The 23,675-nt window shown below is 47.0% G+C and overlaps 3 protein-coding genes across 4 annotated transcripts in view; 1 reads left to right on the top strand and 2 right to left on the bottom strand.

Annotated features, from left to right (window-relative positions):
* Nucleotides 1-5,486, bottom strand: part of LOC128440509 (diacylglycerol kinase delta) — a 28,903-nt gene extending 23,417 nt beyond the window's left edge. For both annotated transcript variants that reach the window (XM_053423235.1, XM_053423236.1), the window contains exons 1-3: nucleotides 5,332-5,486; nucleotides 3,661-3,771; nucleotides 3,333-3,413 (exon numbers count right to left, since the gene is read on the bottom strand). In XM_053423235.1, coding sequence (XP_053279210.1) covers nucleotides 3,333-3,413; nucleotides 3,661-3,771; nucleotides 5,332-5,466 — 327 coding nt within the window. In that variant the 5' untranslated portion in view covers nucleotides 5,467-5,486. The remainder of the gene's footprint in view (nucleotides 1-3,332; nucleotides 3,414-3,660; nucleotides 3,772-5,331) is intronic.
* Nucleotides 5,487-12,181: 6,695 nt separating this feature from the next.
* Nucleotides 12,182-14,102, top strand: LOC128440344 (inner ear-specific collagen). The gene is made up of 4 exons (XM_053423032.1): nucleotides 12,182-12,479; nucleotides 12,741-12,821; nucleotides 13,002-13,082; nucleotides 13,156-14,102. Exons 1-4 carry the CDS (start codon nucleotides 12,182-12,184, stop codon nucleotides 14,100-14,102), a joined length of 1,407 nt encoding a protein of 468 aa, XP_053279007.1.
* A 1,436-nt stretch (nucleotides 14,103-15,538) lies between these two features.
* On the bottom strand, nucleotides 15,539-22,842 carry LOC128440524 (S-arrestin). The gene is made up of 16 exons (XM_053423265.1): nucleotides 22,740-22,842; nucleotides 22,509-22,577; nucleotides 22,341-22,401; nucleotides 22,025-22,069; nucleotides 21,663-21,862; nucleotides 21,489-21,548; nucleotides 19,891-19,958; nucleotides 19,684-19,819; nucleotides 19,515-19,599; nucleotides 19,354-19,426; nucleotides 18,441-18,578; nucleotides 17,916-17,993; nucleotides 17,800-17,814; nucleotides 17,322-17,374; nucleotides 16,333-16,342; nucleotides 15,539-16,083 (listed from the first exon to the last, which is right to left on the bottom strand). The coding sequence occupies exons 2-16, from the start codon at nucleotides 22,554-22,556 to the stop codon at nucleotides 15,990-15,992; spliced, it is 1,164 nt and encodes a 387-aa protein (XP_053279240.1). The 5' UTR covers nucleotides 22,557-22,577; nucleotides 22,740-22,842; the 3' UTR covers nucleotides 15,539-15,989.
* Nucleotides 22,843-23,675: the final 833 nt, after the last annotated feature.

Here is a 23,675-nt window from a genome sequence, read left to right as displayed (position 1 = left end):
TGCTCCACCCTCTGCTGCTCCACTCTCACTGCTCCACTCTCTGCTGCTCCACCCTCTGCTGCTCCACTCTCTGCTGCTCCACCCTCTGCTGCTCCACCCTCTGCTGCTCCACCCTCTGCTGCTCCACTCTCACTGCTCCACCCTCTGCTGCTCCACTCTCTTCTGCTCCACTCTCTTCTGCTCCACCCTCTGCTGCTCCACCCTCTGCTGCTCCACCCTCTGCTGCTCCACTCTCTGCTGCTCCACTCTCACTGCTCCACTCTCTTCTGCTCCACTCTCACTGCTCCACTCTCTGCTGCTCCACTCTCTGCTGCTCCACTCTCACTGCTCCACTCTCTGCTGCTCCACCCTCTGCTGCTCCACTCTCACTGCTCCACTCTCACTGCTCCACTCTCTGCTGCTCCACTCTCTGCTTCTACACCCTCTGCTGCTCCACTCTCACTGCTCCACCCTCTGCTGCTCCACCCTCTGCTGCTCCACTCTCACTGCTCCACTCTCTGCTGCTCCACTCTCTGCTGCTCCACCCTCTGCTGCTCCACTCTCACTGCTCCACTCTCTGCTGCTCCATCCTCTGCTGCTCCACCCTCTGCTGCACCACTCTCACTGCTCCACCCTCTGCTGCTCCACCCTCTGCTCCTCCACTCTCTGCTCCACCCTCTGCTGCTCCACTCTCTCTGCTCCACTCTCTGCTGCTCCACCCTCTGCTGCTCCACTCTCTGCTGCTCCACTCTCACTGCTCCACTCTCTGCTGCTCCATCCTCTGCTGCTCCACCCTCTGCTGCACCACTCTCACTGCTCCACCCTCTGCTGCTCCACCCTCTGCTGCTCCACTCTCACTGCTCCACTCTCTGCTGCTCCACTCTCTGCTGCTCCACTCTCTGCTGCTCCACTCTCACTGCTCCACCCTCTGCTGCTCCACCCTCTGCTGCTCCACTCTCTGCTGCTCCACCCTCTGTTGCTCCACCCTCTGCTCCTCCACTCTCTGCTGCTCCTCTACCCTCTGCTGCTCCACCCTCTGCTGCTCCACTCTCTGCTGCTCCACCCTCTGCTGCTCCACTCTCTGCTGCTCCACTCTCACTGCTCCACTTTCTGCTGCTCCACCCTCTGCTGCTCCACTCTCACTGCTCCACTCTCTGCTGCTCCACCCTCTGCTGCTCCACTCTCACTGCTCCACTCTCTGCTGCTCCACTCTCTGCTTCTACACTCTCTGCTGCTCCACCCTCTGCTGCTCCACTCTCACTGCTCCACTCTCTGCTGCTCCACTCTCTGCTTCTACACCCTCTGCTGCTCCACTCTCACTGCTCCACTCTCTGCTGCTCCACTCTCTGCTTCTACACCCTCTGCTGCTCCACTCTCACTGCTCCACCCTCTGCTGCTCCACCCTCTGCTGCTCCACTCTCACTGCTCCACCCTCTGCTGCTCCACTCTCACTGCTCCACTCTCTGCTGCTCCACTCTCTGCTGCTCCACTCTCTGCTGCTCCACCCTCTGCTGCTCCACTCTCACTGCTCCACCCTCTGCTGCTCCACCCTCTGCTGCTCCACTCTCTGCTGCTCCACCCTCTGCTGCTCCACTCTCACTGCTCCACCCTCTGCTGCTCCACCCTCTGCTGCTCCACTCTCTGCTGCTCCACCCTCTGCTGCACCACTCGCACTGCTCCACTCTCTGCTGCTCCACTCTCTGCTGCTCCACTCTCTGCTGCTCCACCCTCTGCTGCTCCACTCTCACTGCTCCACCCTCTGCTGCTCCACCCTCTGCTGCTCCACTCTCTGCTGCTCCACCCTGTGCTGCACCACTCGCACTGCTCCACCCTCTGCTGCTCCACCCTCTGCTCCTCCACCCTCTGCTGCTCCACCCTCTGCTGCTCCACTCTCTGCTGTTCCACCCTCTGCTGCTCCACTCTCTGCTGCTCCACTCTCTGCTGCTCCACTCTCACTGCTCCACTCTCTGCTGCTCCACCCTCTGCTGCTCCACCCTCTGCTGCTCCACTCTCACTGCTCCACTCTCTGCTGCTCCACTCTCTGCTGCTCCACCCTCTGCTGCTCCACTCTCACTGCTCCACTCTCTGCTGCTCCACCCTCTGCTGCTCCACTCTCACTGCTCCACTCTCTGCTGCTCCACTCTCTGCTGCTCCACTCTCTTCTGCTCCACTCTCACTGCTCCACTCTCTGCTGCTCCACTCTCTGCTGCTCCACTCTCTGCTGCTCCACTCTCACTGCTCCACTCTCTGCTGCTCCACCCTCTGCTGCTCCACCCTCTGCTGGTCCACTCTCACTGCTCCACTCTCTGCTGCTCCACCCTCTGCTGCTCCACTCTCACTGCTCCACTCTCTGCTGCTCCACTCTCTGCTGCTCCACTCTCACTGCTCCACCCTCTGCTGCTCCACTCTCACTGCTCCACTCTCACTGCTCCACTCTCTGCTGCTCCACTCTCTGCTGCTCCACTCTCACTGCTCCACCCTCTGCTGCTCCACTCTCACTGCTCCACTCTCTGCTGCTCCACCCTCTGCTGCTCCACTCTCACTGCTCCACTCTCACTGCTCCACTCTCTGCTGCTCCACTCTCTGCTGCTCCACCCTCTGCTGCTCCACTCTCACTGCTCCACTCTCTGCTGCTCCACCCTCTGCTGCTCCACTCTCTGCTGCTCCACCCTCTGCTGCTCCACCCTCTGCTGCTCCACTCTCACTGCTCCACCCTCTGCTGCTCCACTCTCACTGCTCCACTCTCTTCTGCTCCACTCTCTTCTGCTCCACCCTCTGCTGCTCCACCCTCTGCTGCTCCACCCTCTGCTGCTCCACTCTCTGCTGCTCCACTCTCACTGCTCCACTCTCTTCTGCTCCACTCTCTTCTGCTCCACTCTCTTCTGCTCCACCCTCTGCTGCTCCACCCTCTGCTGCTCCACTCTCTGCTGCTCCACTCTCTGCTGCTCCACTCTCACTGCTCCACTCTCTGCTGCTCCACCCTCTGCTGCTCCACTCTCACTGCTCCACTCTCTGCTGCTCCACTCTCTGCTGCTCCACTCTCACTGCTCCACCCTCTGCTGCTCCACTCTCTGCTGCTCCACCCTCTGCTGCTCCACTCTCACTGCTCCACTCTCTGCTGCTCCACTCTCACTGCTCCACCCTCTGCTGCTCCACTCTCTGCTGCTCCACTCTCTGCTGCTCCACTCTCACTGCTCCACTCTCACTGCTCCACCCTCTGCTGCTCCACTCTCACTGCTCCACTCTCACTGCTCCACTCTCACTGCTCCACCCTCTGACCCCCCTGTGAACACCTGGTTCAGGTCTCAGTGTGATTCAGGTCTCAGTGTGAGTCAGGGTTCAGCTCCACTCACAGTGAAGCTGTTGTTGACGTTCTTGGTGCTGGACTCGGCTGCGCTGGCGTCCGTCAGGTCCACTTCATCGAAGATGATCGACTGCAGAGAAACAACAGGAAACCATCAAGTCACTGGAAACATTAAAGTACACCGGTTATCTGTAGGTCAGCTTCTATAGACCACAACACCAATCAGTTAATAACAACTAATCAAACGTCTATGGATAGAATCTGTATTCGAACCTCCTTGGATTCTAATGTCAATAAATGTCTATATATTACAATGGGTTATATTCCTTACAACATGAACATATATCTCTACAGATGAATGTGTGAGTGGGAGTGACCTTGGCCGTCTGAGCGTAGTACAGAGTTCTTCCTCTCAGTTTGAAGTAGCGTCTCTTCCAGCGCTGGAACGAGTTGGTTTGCTTCAGCAGGTTTCCTTCCTTCAGCACAGTCTGAGACACAGATTATAACAGATTAAACCTGTTTATTACCAGAACATAACCATATCTGCCCACATCCAGTCTCCATCCAGGACCTGGTCAAACCTCACAGCCCGTCCACTCTGCTCTGCATCGACCAATCAGCTGCTCCCTCACTGTGAGGGACAGCTGTCACTCAACAACATCACGACTGTTGCTGGAACCAGCTGCACATGGACACCTGTTTATACCAGATTACAACCCGATCATAACGAGATAATAACCAGATTAAACCTGTTTATACCAGATTACAACCAGTTCATAACCACTTTGTTGCCAAAACGTAACCAGATCATAACAGGTTATAACCTGATTATAACCATATTTTAACAGAAGCACAACCCACTTTATAGAAACACTAAACAGTTACAATACAAACCAGTTAATAACTACACACACACACACACACTGGCCTTTCACAATAAAAGTAATGCAGTAAATGTAGTTGTGTGTTTGCTGGAGCTCAACTTTAACCCTGTTACACGTCACAGAGCGACGTCACTTAACGAGCCGTTATGTCTCATGTACCGTGACGTTAACACCGGAACAACTCGAGTCTGTGCTCGCGACCGTCATCTTCTGACCGGAGGCAGCTCTGGGAAACGCCGGGGCTTTTCTCTGGGCCTCCGGTTAGCAGCAGTTAGCCTCATTAGCTTAGCCGAACAGTTTAAATACCGACACCGTGATTTTTGCATTGATTCACCGGAAACGGAGACTCAGACCCAGAACCGAATCTCAGACCCGAAACCGAGACTCAAGACCCGGAACTGAGAATCTAACTTCCGTTAGTTCCAAGATAAACACACAAACACGGGTTCATCCAGTCAACCTGGTGAACTAACGGTTAGTTCATCTGGTTAACAACACTGGTGACAACACGTTTATATATATTTACATGTATAAAATATAATTGACAATAGTAATTTATATATAATATAAAACTAGATATTCACAATAATAATTTATATATAATATAAAACTATATATATTTAGTAGTTACACTTTCCATATTATATATAATATGAAACACCATCTATTCACAGCAATAATTTATATATTATATATAATATAAAACGATATATATTTACAATAATAATTTAAATATAATATGAAACAACATCTATTCATAGTAATAATCTATACATTATATATAATATAAAACGATATATATTTTGTAGTTATTCTTTACATATTATATATAATATAAAACTATATATAATATAAAACTATATATATCCACAGTAATACTTTATATATTATATATAATGTAAAACTATATATATATATATATATATCCACAATAATAATTTAGTTTTATATTTCAGCAACTGAAATCCCTATGAAACCACAGGTTGTTTTTTAGTCCAACAGAGGACATCTGACTCTCTGGTCCCCTGATGGCGGACATGTTGGAGCTCCGCCGGTTCTCATGGAGCGGTGATCGCAGGAGCTCGGGGCCGAGTCTGGGCCTCCCTCCGCCGGATCACCTCTCTCCCTGAGCCCGGACAACGCGCTGGAACTACCGCTCTCTACCTTGCTGCGGATCTGTCCGGACGTCGACACTTTCCGGATGAGTTTCTGCGGGGACCCGGGCTCCTGCTCCGGTTCGCTATCCGATGACTCGTCCGGGCACCGGACCTCAGACTCCGGACCCGCGGCCTCCGCCATCCTCCATCAGACCCCCGGGGAGGAGCCGGGGAGGAGCCGGCGAGGCAGCGCCTCTCAGCGGCCAGAGCGGACATCACAGGGAGAGGGCCCAGTTTACTGGCCTCTGGTGGTTAAACCGTGATATTACACCAAACAGGTTTATACTACAGTACATCATAATATATAAGATAAATGTCATAATATGATATAATAGAGTCTGAGTTGATGATCACATGATCTCTGTTCAACAGTTCTACAAAGATCATATTTTATTTTGTTTGTTTCAACCTCTAAAGTGTTCCTTAAAGAGGTCAAAGGTCATACTAGCAGAACAAAAAGTAAAAACTGAACCATACACACACACAATCACACACACACACACTAACACACACTCACAAACACACACACATACAGACACACACACACTGACACACACACACATGCTCACACACACACACACACACACACACACACACACACACACACACACAGACACACACACACACACACACACACTCACATACACGCACACACACACACGCACACACACACACACTCACACACACACACACTCACATACACACACACACACACACACAATCACACAGACACACAGACACACACACACACACACACACACTAACACACACTCACAAACACACACACACACACAATCACACAGACACACACACACACTAACACACACACACACATGCTCACACACACATGCTCACACACACACACACACACACACACACACAGACACACACACACACACACTCACACACACACACACTCACATACACGCACACACACACACGCACACACACACACACACTCATACACACACTCACATACACACACACACGCACACACACACACAATCACACAGACACACACACACACTAACACACACTCACAAACACACACATACACACACACACACACACAAACACACACACATACAGACACACACACACACACACTGACACACGCACACATGCTCACACACAAACACACACACACACACTCACACTCACACACACACACAGACTCACAATCACACAGACACACGCACGCACACACACACACACACACACACTCACACAGACACACACACACTCACACGCACACTCGCACACACACACACACACAGTCACACTGAAACACACACTAACACACACTCACAAACACACACACACACAAAATCACACAGACACACACACACACAGAGACACACACACACACACACACACACACACACACACTCACACACACACACTCACACTGACACACACTCACACAGACACACACAGACACACACACTCACACAATCACTGCTGGGAATAGATGCACTGTATGAATGTGTGTGTAAAGATCTTTGAGTCATCAAGAGTAGAAAACGTTTTTAAATATTAAACCATTTACACACACTGACCATCTTTATACAAAGTCATTGATTATGTGTATACACAGGTGATGATTGTGTTTACACAGTTTTTATGTGTGTAAACAGTCTTTATTGAGCGGGACGTGATCTCAAAGCTCAAATTGAAACCTGTCTTGTGTAATAGAAGCTGGTTGGCTGAGGGCGTGTCCCCGGGCTCAGGTGAACCTCCGGTCCACAGGTGACCTACATGAAGGTTCTCAGCCTGGTTCCCAGGACACGGCAGCGGTAACGTGTCGCACACACACAGTTTGTGTGGGATCAGGTGACGCCTCTGTTCACAGAGAACCAGGTCAGTTTAAACATGAAAGAGTTGCTCCACCCAATAGCATCCTCACAATGTTCACAAAACACACAACACACTTATGAGACATAAAGACTGAGCCGGTCCAGACCTCAGTCCGTAGACAGGAAGTGAACCCAGGTTGTTGAAGCTAGTGGGTCGTTCCGGTAACACACACCCGATGTGTCATTAGTGTCACATGTGTTGGGCTGTCGATCTGGACTCAGTTTGTGTCCTGAACCACGTCCTCTGTTGTTTCTGTAGTGTCCCTCGTCCTTAAGGTGTAAGTGACCTGTCCTGGCCTGTGGACCTGGTTCTCCTGTGCCATCTGTTTGTGTGTTGGTTGTTTTGTTGAATTGTTCTGATCAGTCCTTGTTGGATTGGACTGAAGTTACCACATTATTTCCTCAGGGAGGTTATGTTGTGTTTGTGTTTCTGTTTGCAGGGTTTCACAAAAACTACTGGATGAGTCCCCATGAAGGTGGAAGGACGGGTTGTGGGTCAAGACATAAAAAAAAAAGACCCAGGGAATTTGTTTCAGTTTCTCTGCAGCATTTTCCACAGAATTCATTGGATCTATAGCGGGGTGGGGGTGCATGAATTATTATTATATTTATAATCAATTAATCAAATTTTATTTGTATAGCCCATATTCACAAATTACAGTTTGTCTCATAGGGCTTTAACAGGGTGAGACATGCTCTGTCCTTAACCCTCAGAAAGAGTCAGGACAAACTACTAAAAAACCTTTTAACAGGTAAAAATACATAGAAACCTCAGAGACACATGTGAGGACCCGTCTCCCAGGACGGACAGAAGTCAACAGATGCCACGTGCAGGAAAACATCATCAAGATTAAAGATTAAAGTCTCTAGCAGCCTTGATGAGGTAAACATCCCGAGGACAACCCCAACATGACATGCCAAGCAGTCCCGCTGCGATCACAGTCCATGGTCAGCAACCAGCAGGACCACGATCCACCATCCAGACCAGAACGCCGCTCCAGTCCTCAGTCACTGTCCACCACCATGAGCCGCCGCCGCGGTCCTGGTCCACCGCCCGTACACGATGCCAACGCGACACTGGATCCACCACCACGACCCCCGGTGCGCGATCAACAAACCTCAATCCATGGTGCGGCCACAGAGGCCCTGGATCTGCGGGTGATAAAGCAAAGGGATTCCGGGGAAGGGGGATAGGGATGGAGAAGAGGAAGGAGAAGCTGGAAAGAGAAGCTCCGTGTGTCATGTGTCATAAAATAGAACAAGTAACGTTCTGCAGCACTAATTAGCTCTAACTATAAGCTTTATCAAAAAGGAAGGTTTTGAGTCTACTCTTAAACGAACAGATGGTGTCTGCCTCCCGAACTGAAAGTGGTAGATGATTCCACAGCCGAGGAGCTTGATGGCTGAAAGCTCTGGCTCCTACTCTACTTCTAAAGACTTTAGGGACGACAGCCTGAGTTCTGGGAGCGGAGTGCTCTAGTGGGTTGATAAGGTACTAACAGCCTTTAAGGTAAAAAGGCACTATATTATTAAGGGCCTTGAAGGTGAGGAGGAGAATTTTAAATTCTATTGTAGATTTAACTGGAAGCCAGTGTAGCGATGCTAACACAGGAGACATGTGGTCTCTGGTCCTGGTTGTCTTCAGGACACCTGCTGCAGCATGTTGGACAAGCTGTAGAGTCTTTAACGACTTACTGCTGGAGCCTGATAATAATGAATTACAATAGTCCAGTCTCGATGTAACAAAGGCGTGGACTAGTTTTTCTGCATCTTTTTGCGAAAGGACATGTCTGATTTTTGAGATATTACGCAAGTGGAAAAAGGCGGTCCTAGAAATTAGTTTTAAGTGAGAATTAAAGGATAAATCAGGATCAAAGATCACTCCCAAGTTCCTGATGTTTCACTGGAAGCAAGGGCAATGTCGTCTAGCGCAGCTTTATCATTAGATAATGTATCTCTAAGGTGTTTGGGGTCAAGTATTATAACCTCTGTTTTATCTGAGTTTAATAAGAGAAACTTGCGGGTCATCCAGGTTTTTATGTCCTTGAGACATGATGAAGTTTAGTTAATTGATTACTTTGTTCAGGTTTTATTGATAAGTATAACTGGGTGTCATCCGCATAGCAGTGGAAATTTACCGAGTGTGTCCTGATAATGTTTCCTAGTGGAAGCATATATAATGAGAATAAAATTGGGCCGAGCACAGAGCCCTGTGGAACACCATGGTTAACTTTGGTGCGCACAGATGACTCATCATTAATTTGCACAAATTGGGAGCGATCAGAAAAATACGATTTAAACCAGTTAAGGGCGGTTCCATTCATGTTAATTAACTGGTTGAGTCTTTGTAATAAAATTTGATGGTCAATTGTGTCGAATGCTGAACAGAACCAGGACAGACACAAGTCCCTGATCTGAGTACAGAAGCTTGTTCTTTTGAAGCATTCAAGTAAAATGAATATAGTACAATCTTCATAAAGCTCTCCAACAACAACATTTAATTAAATTCAAGTGACTTAAAAAAAATCCACAGGGGGGAAATTAGTTTAAGGAAACAATTCAACTCTAATTAACAAACACTGATTAGATGCACCTCTTCATTCTCTCCCCCTCCCTTTACTTCTCTCTTCCTCCTTCTCTCCTCTTCTCTCTCCTCCTCACTTTCTCTCTCTCTGCCCCTCCCTCTACCTCTCACTCCCCCTATCTCCTCTATCTCTCTGAGGCCATGGGTTTCCATGTGTCCTGAGTTGTCTTTCCTCCATTGGAATGGACTCTTATCCCTTGCAATAGAACGTTCACCAAAATACATGAGCAGCTCATTCTTCTGCACTTCACCACCTTCTTCTTCCAAACCGCTGTCTCCCCCATGGCTGCTCCTCGGAGTCTGAGCCCAGACCTCCTTCTTGAAACCCATCCTTCTCAGCACTTGCCTGCTGATGCTGTCCCTTCTCACTTTGTTTGGCCTGAAGTCCAAGAGCCTGAAGTTTGACTTACTCTCTGAGGACAAGAACTGTCCTCTTGTGGAAACGAGGGTCAAGTGCAGCTGCAATCACAAACACATTTTGACCATCTTCTTTCAAAGAGGTCTCTCCCTTCCACCCTGAAGCTATCTCCAGTGCACAGCTGTTTGGAAGGAGTTCACAGCAGCAGACTCAGAGGAGGTTGTCGGTTTGGATTCCTGGAGGCCTCGCTCACAGGACGTAGAGCAGAGACCGTTACATACGCCTCTCCACCCAGGAAGACAGTGGCCTGCTCAAAGGGCTTGAGAACTTTCTCCAGTTCCTCCGGTAGTGTCCACTGGTCAGGTTTTAGATCAAGGTGATGCTTTCCTCTCTGTGAGACCTCTGGTACTCCAAGAGGCGACTCACCATGGGACAGGAGTTGTTCCATCTCACAGGTGCATCCTGGATCCACTTCTGCTCAGCTGTGCGTCACTGCTTTTTGTTCTCTGGGAATCTAACTTCAGGGCATTGAGGTGAATGAGCAGCTGATCGATGGGAAGCTGCGCCATGCTTCTCCTCCAAGATCCTGAGAGCTGCAGCATTATCATGTACAACCACCTGCACATCTTCAGGGGAGAAGCCAGACTTGTCCTCCACCCAGCAGGAGGATGTTCTGCAGTGTGCAGTCCTCCAGCCGGATTCTGATCTTCCAATCCTGATTCATCAAGTTGCCAGTTACTTCTTAAACTGTCTCAGAGGAAATGCTGAGTCATATTAGCCGTGGATCTTTTCCAACCTATGCATGAATGTGAATGATTGATTTATTTAATGTGGACACAAACAAGGCAATAATTTGTGATTTATTAGTTAAAGCAGATCGCATGTTGATCATTTTGTAAGTAACTGGGGATCAGACCATGTCTTAAAATTAATTTATACACAAATCTTAAAGGTTCACATAGGGTTAGGACATTGTTGTGGGGGGTTTCTGACCAGGGGGTAAGATGTTGTGTGTATGTTGTATGTTACAGAATTAACGATGATAATGATCGAGTCCCTAGAAAAGTAAAAATGTTGATAAAGTTGTCGGTCAACAGCTTCGTCATTTCCAGGAACACAACTTTTCTCTAGTTGCCACTGATGGGAACAAAGGTGTGTGTGTGTGTGTGTGTGTGCGTGTGTGTTGTCATGTGACACCTGTCTGTATTATTTTAATGAGGTCAAATTATGCATCAAAGACACAAAAACACAGACCTACTTTTACACAACACAGACCCCCCCCCCCCCCCCTCACACCTACCTGAGTGTGGGTGTGTGTGTGTGTGTGGGTGTGTGTGTGTGTGTCTGTGTGAGTGGGCGGAGCTGCAGGTGGTTTATTAACAGCTGTGAGAGTGACAGATCAGATCAGCTGCAGAAACGAGTGACGCTTCATCGATGGACCAAAGTTCGGTGAGAAACAAATTGATTTGAATTTATTTCATATTTATTGTTAATCTGTGTTTATTATCATAATGTTTCATAACAGAGGAGCAAAATAAAATATTAAAATGTGAACTAAATAGATATTCATCATATAAATAATGATCTGATTGTAGAAGTTATTTTAATAATCACAACAGTAAATATTATATAAGAATGTTTTTCGACAGGATACTTATTAACTTCCACAGTGAAGTGTATTCATTTTATTAGAGAGTTATTGTAATTGACAGCTGATTGTCCCTTTAAGAACAGCTGTAAATAAAGTTTGAATAAAACGGAATCGTTAATTCACATGAACGACAAATCTTTGTTTGTCAATTTGACGTTCAGGTGAAGAAGTGAGGTCACAAACAAAAACAGAACAACATTAGTTTTACATTTTTAGTTTGAAAGATTTTACATCAAAAAGCTTCCGAATCATTTTGCACGATGACAAATTGTATAAGTTTAGTGGAGTGTGAAACGTTTGACATCACAACGTCACCAGTCTGTGATTGGACGAGAGCAGCAGCTGGTTCTGATCCATAGAAACATCACCAGGTCCGATGGATTAAACTGAGCCACCCCCCCGCAGACCATGCTGACCTTTCCTGTCCACCTTCTGTTGATGGTGGTGTCCCTCCCCATCGTCATGATGATGCCTGAGACCATCTCCCCAGAAACCTGGAGCCCCCCCCCAGGCCCAGGACGCCTCTTTAACCAGAGTGGAGACAACCTGACGGAGCTGCCCGCCGGATCCCCGGAGGCCTTCTGCCAGATGCTGCTGCAGTCCCCCGACCCGGTGTCCCCAGAGGATATCCCTTGGTTCTGTCTCTGCACACACTGCCAGAGCACCCAGGGGCCCAAAGGAGACAGAGGAGACCGGGGTCTTCCAGGTAAGGACAAAGTAATACACATCTGCTGAGAGTTCTCTGCTCAATAAATATGAACCCGTCCCTGAGCAGCACATGGTGGTCACTTGCAGCCACTACATGTATCAAGTGTAAATTACCATTCAATACAATATAATCCTGTACAGCAGATTCTGGCCACCAGGGGGAGCATCTGTCTTCACCTTACTGATTTTTCATTGTTTGTCTTCTTGGAATGAATAATAATTGACAGGAAACATGAGTTTATTAATATCTCGGTCTCAGGTAGTCCAGGTAGTCCTGGAAGACGAGGCTGGACAGGGTTCAGAGGTCCTCCGGGCTTCGTGGGCAGATCTGGGATCAAAGGTAAAAAAAATCAGAATCAGAATCAGAATTATTTTTTATTTGCCAGGTATGTTTCAGATACAGGAAATTGCTTTGATGTCGTTCGTTGGTGCACTGAACATAAAACAACAATATAGAACCAAATAAATACTTATTCATTGTTCTGTCACTTCAACTGTTTGTGATGTTTCTGCTGCTCAGGACAAAAAGGAGACGAGGGTGAGAAGGGACAACATGGACCCCAAGGACTAGTAGGACGCAAAGGGGACCGAGGTTACAAAGGTGAGGCCAGGGCCCACATGTTACAGCTCCTCAGATCTAGGTCAAGGTCCTGACCTGTTTTTTGTTGTTGTAGGTGACAAAGGTGATCAAGGTCTGGCGGGTCACCCAGGGGATCATGGTCCTAAAGGAGATGATGGAGTCTGTCCAGATACCTGTGAGTCAAGCGATGGCCCACAAGGACCCCCAGGTCTACCTGGCCCTGCAGGAACCCGAGGTCTGCCTGGTACTCCAGGGGTGCTGGGGTCCAAAGGCAATAAGGGTGATGTGGGCAATCTGGGTCCCCTTGGTGCCCCTGGACTTATGGGTGATAAGGGTGATTTAGGGCCCCCGGGGGAGTGTAACTGTACCGACGGAGAAGATGGGAGTCCAGGTCATAAAGGGGAAATGGGAGACAAGGGGGAAAAAGGAGATGGGGGGGCTGGGGGGAAAATTGGGCTGCAGGGGAACCAGGGAGATCCAGGGCAGATTGGCATGAGGGGTCCTCCTGGTCCATGCATGCCCAATATCCAGTCAGCCTTCTCTGCCGGGCTGGTGTCCAGTTACCCCCCACCCAACACCCCCGTGGTCTTCTCCCACATTATCTACAATGTCTATGACAATTACAACCCCTTGACTGGTATCTTCACCGCCCCCGTTAATGGCACCTACGTCTTCAGCTACCACCTCACGGTCCACGAACGGGTCCTGAAAGTTGGACTCTTTCATGAATTCAGACCGGTTATTATAACCACTGACCCCAAAATGTTAGGGACAACGTCGCACTCAGCCGTGATTCACCTGGCCGCTTGGGAAAGGGTGTGGCTTCAGGTGAAGGATGAGGCCACCAATGGCATGTTCTCCGGTTCTGAGACCAGCAGCACCTTTTCAGGCTTCTTGCTCCACCCAGATACATGTGAACAGGGTTTTCTGAGAGAATTCATGCCACCGTCTCAAGTGAATGAACCATACCTCTGGAAAGAAATGTCTGAGACCAGCACCGCCAGTCCCCCCACTACACCTGCTGGTGGAGGATCCGACTAATGATCAATCAAATGACCTTTGGTTGCCTGGTCATCAGGTCACAGGTCATCTTATCTGTAGAGGGTCTGAAATAAATTATGTTAGCTCCTTTTGAAAACACATCACACCAATCAAAGAACAGAGAGAGAACCAGTGAAACAAGACAAACTCACAGAACTGAATCTAAATCTGTAAAACCATAATACCTGCAGGGGGCGTCAGACTCCCAGGCCTCATTTATTGGTTCAACTTTCAGACTCTGTAGTTCCAGTTTGTTCCAGATCCAAAAGGTTGTTGTTTCAAATCCTGTGAAACCATTTTTTAATCTGGTGTCTGATCTTTGTATGATTCTGATCCTGGAACCATGTGACCTGTATCTGTGGATCTTTCTGAGCAGAAATAAAAAACAATAAATTATCTTCAACTGAATCATTTGTGTTTAAATCTGTTTTCTCATGAAAAAGACGTTAGCCTCATTTTCATTCTTGTTTTGTTTGAGACGTGAAGCTAAAATAAATTAGAACGAATATGAAGCTAATGTTAAAATAAGGTTTGAAAATAGTTTTAGTTTAGACGTTAGCTTCATGCTTGTTCTCGTATTGAGACGTTAGCTTCACGTTCTTGTTTAGTGTGTTCTTTGTGTGTTTCGTGCCACCTTGTCGTTGTAATAACATCCCGTGTGTTGTTTGTTTATCAGCGGCTGAATCTCAGTCTTTGTCTGGAAACTGCTGAAGTTCTTCTTCTGTGTGGCAGCGTCACCTGATCCCATGACACTGATCCTGTAGCAGCGGTATTAAGTGATACGGACCCGTGTTCAGATCCACAGGGCGGGTTCCTCTAGAGTCTCTGTGTTCTCACTACAATGGAACAAAGGCCTGAGTCCATTGGGCCCTGATGTGTTTTCATAGGGACGATATGATCACGACACCTGAGCTCCGACCTCCTGAGCGCAGGACGAACATGAAACATCTCAGTTTGAAGATGACAGGTTTTATAGAACCAATCAGAATCTGGATGTAGATTCACATGATGATGTCACAGAACACGTGTGTGGGTCAATTTGTTGCCATGACAACAGCCGAACTGCAACAAGCAGCCTGGTCCATGTCGACAGGTGACATCATCACAACCAGAGTGATGTCACACGGTCACGTGACCGACAGGAGACAAACAGACGTGCATTCAAACGACAGGATGTTAACGTGTATATGTTAGTTATTCATCTTACTTCAAAACAAAATGAAAACAGATGATTCATTATTTGTTGTTTTTTAGCGTTCAAGAGATTTTAATAATGTTTTCAGGATCAGCTGATGAGCGGACGAGGAACCAGAGAACACGTGTGTGCATGTGACTGTGTCACGTTAATTACTTTGTTCCCGGCAGATGTTTGTTTTTATTCTGAAATGATCAAATATCATCAAAGATGAAAAATAAAAAGAACAAACAACACAAAGTCATGTAACGATGTTTATTGTTACGTTGCTTTTTGGTTTGTTTACCCACACTATGAACTGTGGGTAATTCTCTTTGGTAAAGAAGCAGATCACATGGTGCTGGTAGAACATACGTGTTCATGACACAGACGTGATCACAACAGTTTGTTTTATTTAGACAGAAAGCGTGTTGTCATCAACTAAACAAAGATGCTCACATGCGTCAGGATCTGAAACAGATTCACTCCTGACAACAGATCAATGCATCGTTACTGAGCAGCTTAACGAACATTCGACAGCAAGTAGAACTCCGGAGCCACAAGTCAGTTTGTTCCCCACAGCGCCCCCTGCAGCCTGAGTCGCTGTACCACAGAACAGCAGCACAGCTGAATGTGATGTTTGTCCTGAGGGGGGCGCTGCAGGACACATCCTGTTTTTGTCTTCGGCTCTGGAAGGTGACAGACGACGCTCTTCACGCCTCGGTAGGAGACTCATCATCATCTCCGTAGACCACGCCCTTCAGGTAGGCTCGCTTAAAGTCCTCGAACACCATGTCGTCAGGTTCACTGAGGGAGAATCAGATGATCAGAGTCAGGCTCAATCCACACGACTCAGGTTCCATCGGACCTCATCACAGAGTCGCTGAAACAGAGAAGCTTGTAAACGCTGCTGGTTCGAGTAGAAACCTTCACTGATTGGTCAGGCTCCTGTCACATGGGCATGGATTAAAACTGATACAGAAACGAAAACACAGATTGTTAAGATTGAAAATGGAACTTTTGAAATGAGATGTAGCCTCAGTGAAGGAGTCTCACCTCTCTTTGGCTGAGGAGACGATTGAAACAGGAAGTGATGAAAGAGAAAAAAGTCATGAGTGAAAAACAATGTCAGAGAAAACTAAAAGTAACAAAGATTTTTGATGTAGAAATCTGTAACATCAGGATTTCACCTGGACCTGAACCACGAAGCAGGATCTGAGGTCATCAGGTGACTTCAGGTCAACGTGTTGAATCAACATGGTGAATAACGCTGAGCATCCGACCGGCTCCAGGTTCTAATCCACATTTTACACAATAATAACTTTCCTTTTGTTTTCATAATTCTTCATGGTTTTCTACTTTTCTTTTAGTATCTGACTTTAGTTCAAACCTGTGTGTACTGATATCAATATAGTAGAAGTAGAAGTGTTGTACCTGTTGTATTGAAAAGATATGAAAAGGAGTCTACTTCCTTACTCTAGAGTTTACTCTATACCTGTGTGTGTGATTTCCTCCTGAGCTTGAAGGAACCAGGGTTTCACCTGAAAGACTCAAAGTGTCAGACACACAATGAGAATATATATTATTATATAATATAAATGACATGTGCTGGAAACACAAAACTACAAGATTAGATTCAGATCTGCTCTTGATAATGAACAGTTTTACTATCAAACCAATCACAGATGTTTTACCAGATGTTCTTCTGCGTTTAGCCGCTGGAACTGTTTCTTTTATTCTGGATGTTTGTTCTGCTCTGATTTTTATTATACAACAGTTTGATCCTCAGCTCGGCTGTCAGTCAATCTGTCCATGTCTGTGATTGGTCATATGCAGTAAATCCTGCCCATTTAATGTGCGCATGCTCATATCTTGATGAGGAAAACCTGAGTTAACTTAACTTCATGTGACCACTTGGCCTGACTGTAGGTTCAGCTGGATAAACAGATCCTGGACATGAGAACCTGCTTCGTAGCACAGGGCCCAGGAACATGAATTATTCATGAGATCAGGCCTCAGCTTCTGTTTGGACAGTTTGAATTTACCTGGTTCAGGTTTAGGATTCATGAGTCTGAACGGAACCTCCAGAGACACCTCACTGCAACACAAAAACACACTTTGACACACAATTCATGGACTAAATAAAAAATCTGACATGACGTCATGAGTCTGCAGCAGTGATCGTGGAGGTGTGGTCTCCAGGTCCCGCCCACACGCGCTCTCACCCAATCCTGAGTCAGTCTCAGCTGTCAATCATCTCATGTCAGCCTGTTCTTATATCATCAAATAACTGATTCAAACCAAACTGATCAGAAACTTGATCAAACATCACAGAGAAGAACAGAAACATCTTTAAACATTTATTTAACATCTACTTTGATTATTTAGTTTGTTCCGTGTCCCATCTGCTAACATGGAGGAGGTCTATGACCTGTACTGCAACCAGACACCAGGGGGCGATACACATGATACACACACCCCCCGACACACACACGCACACACACACACACAGGGTGTTTGTACCTGGATGCCAGCGTCCTGTTGTTGAAGCACAGAGAAGAAACTCAGTCACTTTCATGATAAAACATTTAAACAGCATGTTTGATATTTAACAGTGAGGTCAGAGGTCATGGACTCACCCACTGGCGATCATCCTCAGCACCACTTTATACGACACCAGGATCCCCTGAACATCCTTCATCACTTCCTGTTTCACACTGACGGGGGAGGGGGGGGGGGGGATAAGGATTAATGTGATAATCATTGAAGTTGTTAAGTTCACAGAGAAAACGTTTCTGCACGTGTGACGACAGAGTGAGAAGGTTTGAGACATGAACTGAACCACAGACATGCTCCTGACATGTTCCCCTCGTATTCCTCACATGTTCCTCACATGTTCCTGACGGGTTCCTCAAATGTGCCTCACATGTGCCTCACATGTTCCTCACATGTTCTGCAGGTTCTCCATGTGAGAACTAATGTCTGAGTCAGTGTCTCTGGACATGTTCTGGATCTTCTCCTGCAGCTTAGTGGTAAAATGTGTGTAACATGTCAGAGTGAGTCCATGTGAGGAACCAGCAGGACAATGTGTGGAAGCTTCCCAGTGAGCGAGTGGACGCGTGGATGAGGTATTGTGTGTCTGAATCTGTGTGTGTGTGTCTCACATGCTGGATGAAGCCAGGCTTGTGTCTTCATGTTTCAGTCGTCCGTCCAAAGCCACTCCTCTACGATCTTTGTTGTGAGTCAGAACAGGAAACAGTGTGTAGTGTTTCTTCAGAGACGTCCCACATGGAACACAGTCCCTGACAAACACACACACACACACACACACACACACACACACTCACACACACACACACACACACACACACACACACACACACACACACACACACACACACACACACAAAGTCAGAGTCTAACAGAGCAACTGTCTCCACCCAGTCTGAAGACGTCTCCCACAGCCTCCCAGTATATCTCCCTCACCCTGCCTCACCCATTCCAACAGCACATCCATCACTCTGTGTGGTACATGGAGGTGTTCACATCCTATTGGACAGTTCATAACTAATCACATTGTGTTCTTACGTCTGGCCACTGGGGAAATACACAAAAGAGTTGAAGTTGGTGTGTCTCTGTCTGGAGCCTCTGAGTTAGATATGAACGTCCCTCAGTGAAGACACCACATGTCCTGTTTGTCCTTTATCTCTAACCTGAGCTTCGGTACTGCTCAGAGAGAGAAGAGGAATAAACTGTGTGAGTCACAGATTCCTCAACAGTAACTAATGAGAGACATGTTCACACACATGTTACATGATTCAGATCAAAGATCAGACTCACTCCATGTTCACACACACATGATTCAGATCAAAGATCAGACTCACTCCATGTTCACACACATGTTACATGATTCAGATCAAAGATCAGACTCACTCCATGTTCACACACATGTTACATGATTCAGATCAAAGATCAGACTCACTCCATGTTCACACACACACATGATTCAGATCAAAGATCAGACTCACTCCATGTTCACACACATGTTACATGATTCAGATCAAAGATCAGACTCACTCTGTTTCCTCTTTAGCGACGGACTTGACGTATTTGTCGTTGGAGTAAAGAACGACATTGGTCACCTGCTCGACTGAACACGCAACAAAATGTTTATGAAAGGTCATGCGTTACATGAACACTTGTGACCACATGATCATGTGACAACCAACACACGTCACCTGACACACTGATGTCTTTGATGTTCCTGTTGGATGAGTTTGTGATGTCAACGTTCACCATGACCGGCTCCCCGTGATAGAACGTCTGAGGAAAGAGAGTCAGACAGACGGGTGGGACAGGAGGGACAGGTGGGACAGACAGGCACAGACAGCCAGGTTTATGTCTCACCTCTTTGGACAGGCTCAGCTTGACGGACAGTGGTCTCTCTGACATCAGGAACTCGAAGGTGCTCTCTGCCACAGGAACCAGGTCCTGGTTCTCTGGACTGAACTGGATCTTACGGATACTGAGACGAACTGAACTCCTGCACAGAGAAAAAAACGATTCAGACCAGGATCCACTCAGTCCGGATCCTGATCCTGATCCTGGACTCACTGTTTGTTGGTCTTCTCGTCCTGGTGCTGACCACAGAACGCTTTAACCTCAAACTCCACGGCACATTTCTGTCAGAAAAAATACACAAGAAACCGTCAGAGACTGGATCAAATCCCGATTTATCGTTTTATGGATCAGATCACAAATCCGAGCTGGAGGAAGAGAAGAGAACAAGAGGGTTCAACTTTTCTCTTTCTATAGAAACTGTTTGGTTTAGTATACCAAGAAATAAATCAGCATGTGCAGGAGTGAGAAGGTTTTCCTCACATGTTCCTCACATGTTCATAACGTGTTCCTCACATGTTCCTCACATGTTCTGCAGGTTCTCCATGTGAGAACAAATGTCTGAGTCTCTGGACATGTTCTGGATCTTCTCCTGCAGCCTCCTGGTAACATGTGTGTAACATGTCAGAGTCCATGTGAGGAACCAGCAGGACAATGTGTGGAAGCTTCCCAGTGAGCGAGTGGACGTGTTGATGAGGTTTCTAACACGTGACGTGAAACGTGAAGAACACAAACATCTCAGGATGAAGAAGAGGAGCCGGACACGTAGAAGATGAAGACGTCCACTTGGGAACACGAGGAGGTTCCAGATCTTCTGGTGATGAGGGCCGACTCCGGTGTGGACGAGATGTAAACAACAACACTGATCTTTCTACAGCAGAGTTCATACGTCATGTCCCGCCTCCTGCTGCTCTACAGGCTCCGCCCCTGCTGCTCTACAGGCTCCGCCTCCTGCTGCTCTGCAGGCTCCGCCTCCTGCTGCTCTACAGGCTCCGCCTCCTGCTGCTCTACAGGCTCCGCCTCCTGCTGCTCTACAGGCTCCGCCCCTCACCTGGATGTTCCCACATGTTCCTGTTTGAACAAGTCGGACCCGACAACAACCTGCTGCTGCTTCACAAACACCAACTACACAACATGTCAAGACGATATTTGTACACAGTTACACAACAGAACTCTGTTCTCCTCTCATTCTCTATTATTATCTTACGACAACTGATGAATCTCATATTTTATTAATTATCAGGTGAATCTGATCAGTATCAAGTTCACACAGCTACATCTAGCTCCCCCTGCAGGCAAACAGTGTAACTGCAACAGTTTGTCATTTTCAAGAGAATGACGTCGGTTTGATTCCGTCTCTGTTTGACAGACGTCTCCACATCAGTGGCAGCTATCTCGGTTCTGTCAGAAGAGTGAAGGCCATACTGAGTATAGTAGGATATTCAGTATATATACTATAAATACTATATACATATATCCATCTATTTATCTATATCGCCATATATTGAATGGAGGAGGAGTGTGAACTGTCGAGTTGTCCACATTGCCTCTGGCTCTTTCTTCCAGTTACAAAGTTACTGGTGGTTTCTCTATGATTTTCAGGTTTTGACCTTCTATGTAAAAATCCTTGAGATAATGTATATTAGGATTTGATGCTATACAAATAAAATTGAATTGAACTCGGCTACAGTCCGAGGAACGGGAGGTGACATTTTATTTTAATGAACTTCACAGATTATCTACTGGAACATAATCATGGAGAAGATATTATTCTGAGAACTCATGTTCTAATAATTCTAGAAAAGAGCAGTTACCTTTCCCACATCAGAAGGTCCCGGCTGCAGAGCGACGGAACACGGCAGGTTGTCTGGAAACTGAAACAAAAAGAGTCTCATGTGTCTCGTGTTGATGCTGTGGGGAGAAGGAAGAAGAGCTAGTAGTCAGTAGAGCTGTATTTCTCCAGCAGGGGGTGCTGAATGGCCTCTCACCTCAAAGAAGAAGGGGAATGCGTTGTCTCCGAGCTTTTGCAGCAGCTTCCTTTGGATCTTAGTGTGAGTTAGATTGTCTTTGTCCTGCAGCTCAGGATAAACCTGACGAGTCACCAGGAACAGGTCCCTCCTGAAGGCCACGCCCAACACGTCCATGTCCTGACGGCCGTATTGAAACGTGCACGACAACATCACGTACACTGCGAACGCACCAACACCTCGCATTAAGATGGAGTACCACTAACTGCCACTAGAGTCTGAATCCCTCGGTTATTATTGATTTCCTCCATTCAAACATGTTTCAGTGCATGTGACAGTAGATGGTTTTCACGTATGTCAAAGGTCAAAGGTCGGACACAGACCTTTCTTTCCCTGCAGCAGCTGCGGGTCGACGAGGATCACTCCAGCTGAGAGTACGAGAGGAAACATCACAACACGTCAGACGAGACCATGGATCACGTTCTTCTCTGAAACGTTGTCCATGACTCAGCAGAAAAACAGGAGGGACATTACATTTTTTAACAAATTCAATAAGGTTTCATTTATCTTAGTGAAATAAAAGAAGCTGAAGCTCTGGTCAAGGACATGTTAGCCTAGGGAGCACACAGAATGAAGATCTGGGACCAAGCTCATTGAATGAATACAGAAATGTTTGTGTGTGTTTGTGTTGAAACTCACCGACTGGATCCACAAAGCTGCAGTGATCCACAAAGTCTCTCTGGGCCATGTAGACGGTAACCTGAGAGCGGGGGGGGGGGGGGGGGGGGGGGGGGGGGGGGTCAGAGCTGCCTGGCTACAAGGTTCAACTCTTTAAATTCAGGCGAATTAGGGAATCTGTAAACTCACCAACTTGTCGCGGGAAACTTTCTTGAAGACAACGTGTTTCGGACTCATCGTGACTTGACGTGTCGACACCTGAAGACACAATCACAGCCGTGATATTCAAGTTAACTCAGCTTTAAAGTCTCTGTTGCTACATTTTAAAAACAATCAAAATATTAAATGAAACTATTATCTGACTATGGCCTGAAGGAGGCGCTGTGTGTGAAAACAGGTGAAGTTTAACCAAACACTGACCTGACGCAGAGACGGGTTCAGACGAGTTTCAACTGATCTCACTGAGCTGCTTTTATAACGAGGACACACTCAGCCTGGTCAGCATGCTGCTTATTACTGACACGCACACACACACAGACACACACACACACAAACATAATCCTGCAGAACTCAGGCTGAACAAACTTAATCAGCTTTAAAGTTTGTTACTGACTGAATCTTATCATGACGTATAAACTCTGTTGTGTAAACATCAGTGTTGTTGTTTACAGCTCGTCCACACATCGGCCCTCATCACCAGAAGATCTGGAACCTCCTCGTGTTTCCAAGTGGACGTCTTCGTCTTCGTCGTGTCCGGCTCCTCTTCTTCATGTCTGTGTGACAATGACTATAAATATCTGATGAGGTCACATGACACAGTCAACAACAGATGTTTTTGTTTCTCTCGTCATTTTCTTGTTTGTATTTCGACCTCAGATCTTTAGGCTTGTGGATGATTCCACTCAGCCAACAGTCCAGGCAGTGCCCCCTAGAGGCTGCAGTGTTCATCACAGTCTGTGGATGAGTTGATGAATGACCATAAAAACTCACTGAATTATCCACTTTGTGTGAGTGTGTGTGTGTGTGTGGGTGGGGGGGGGGGGGGGGGGGTTAACGGGTGTAATAACACACGTGTTCTGATGTTGGTTCATGTCAGTATCACATGACTGTTACATCACATGTGATGAACGTAAGTGTCTCTGAGCCGATGAGTTGAATCAGCAGTTTGTTTGCTGACATCCGGATTACTGAGCTCACTGGGGGGGGGGGGGACGTCTGTCTGTGTTCCTGTTGTTATAACATGTTAATAAGATGAAAAACATGAATCGTTTATAAATAATGTGTCATCAGGGGCTTGTTCACTGCAGTGAGTTCCCCACCTCTCCACTAAGGCCTCTGTGATTCCTTGTTTCTGTC

The sequence above is a fragment of the Pleuronectes platessa genome, chromosome 5 (assembly GCF_947347685.1).
Source record: "Pleuronectes platessa chromosome 5, fPlePla1.1, whole genome shotgun sequence".
Classification (NCBI taxonomy): Eukaryota; Metazoa; Chordata; class Actinopteri; order Pleuronectiformes; family Pleuronectidae; genus Pleuronectes; species Pleuronectes platessa.
Note: the sequence above shows the minus strand (reverse complement) of the source record. Positions and strands in the feature narration are given on the sequence as shown.

Bases quoted from the DNA above. Each gene is read 5' to 3' on its own strand.
- LOC128440524 (XM_053423265.1), bottom strand. From the start codon at position 22,556: ATGAGTCCGAAACACGTTGTCTTCAAGAAAGTTTCCCGCGACAAGTTG. The intron at 22,070-22,340 runs GTGAGTTTCAAC...TCGTACTCTCAG, and splicing joins CAGCTTTGTGGATCCAGTCG to CTGGAGTGATCCTCGTCGAC. The intron at 21,549-21,662 runs GTGAGAGGCCAT...TTTTTGTTTCAG, and splicing joins CATTCCCCTTCTTCTTTGAG to TTTCCAGACAACCTGCCGTG.
- LOC128440344 (XM_053423032.1), top strand. From the start codon at position 12,182: ATGCTGACCTTTCCTGTCCACCTTCTGTTGATGGTGGTGTCCCTCCCC. The intron at 12,480-12,740 runs GTAAGGACAAAG...TCTCGGTCTCAG, and splicing joins AGGAGACCGGGGTCTTCCAG to GTAGTCCAGGTAGTCCTGGA. The intron at 12,822-13,001 runs GTAAAAAAAATC...TCTGCTGCTCAG, and splicing joins GGGCAGATCTGGGATCAAAG to GACAAAAAGGAGACGAGGGT.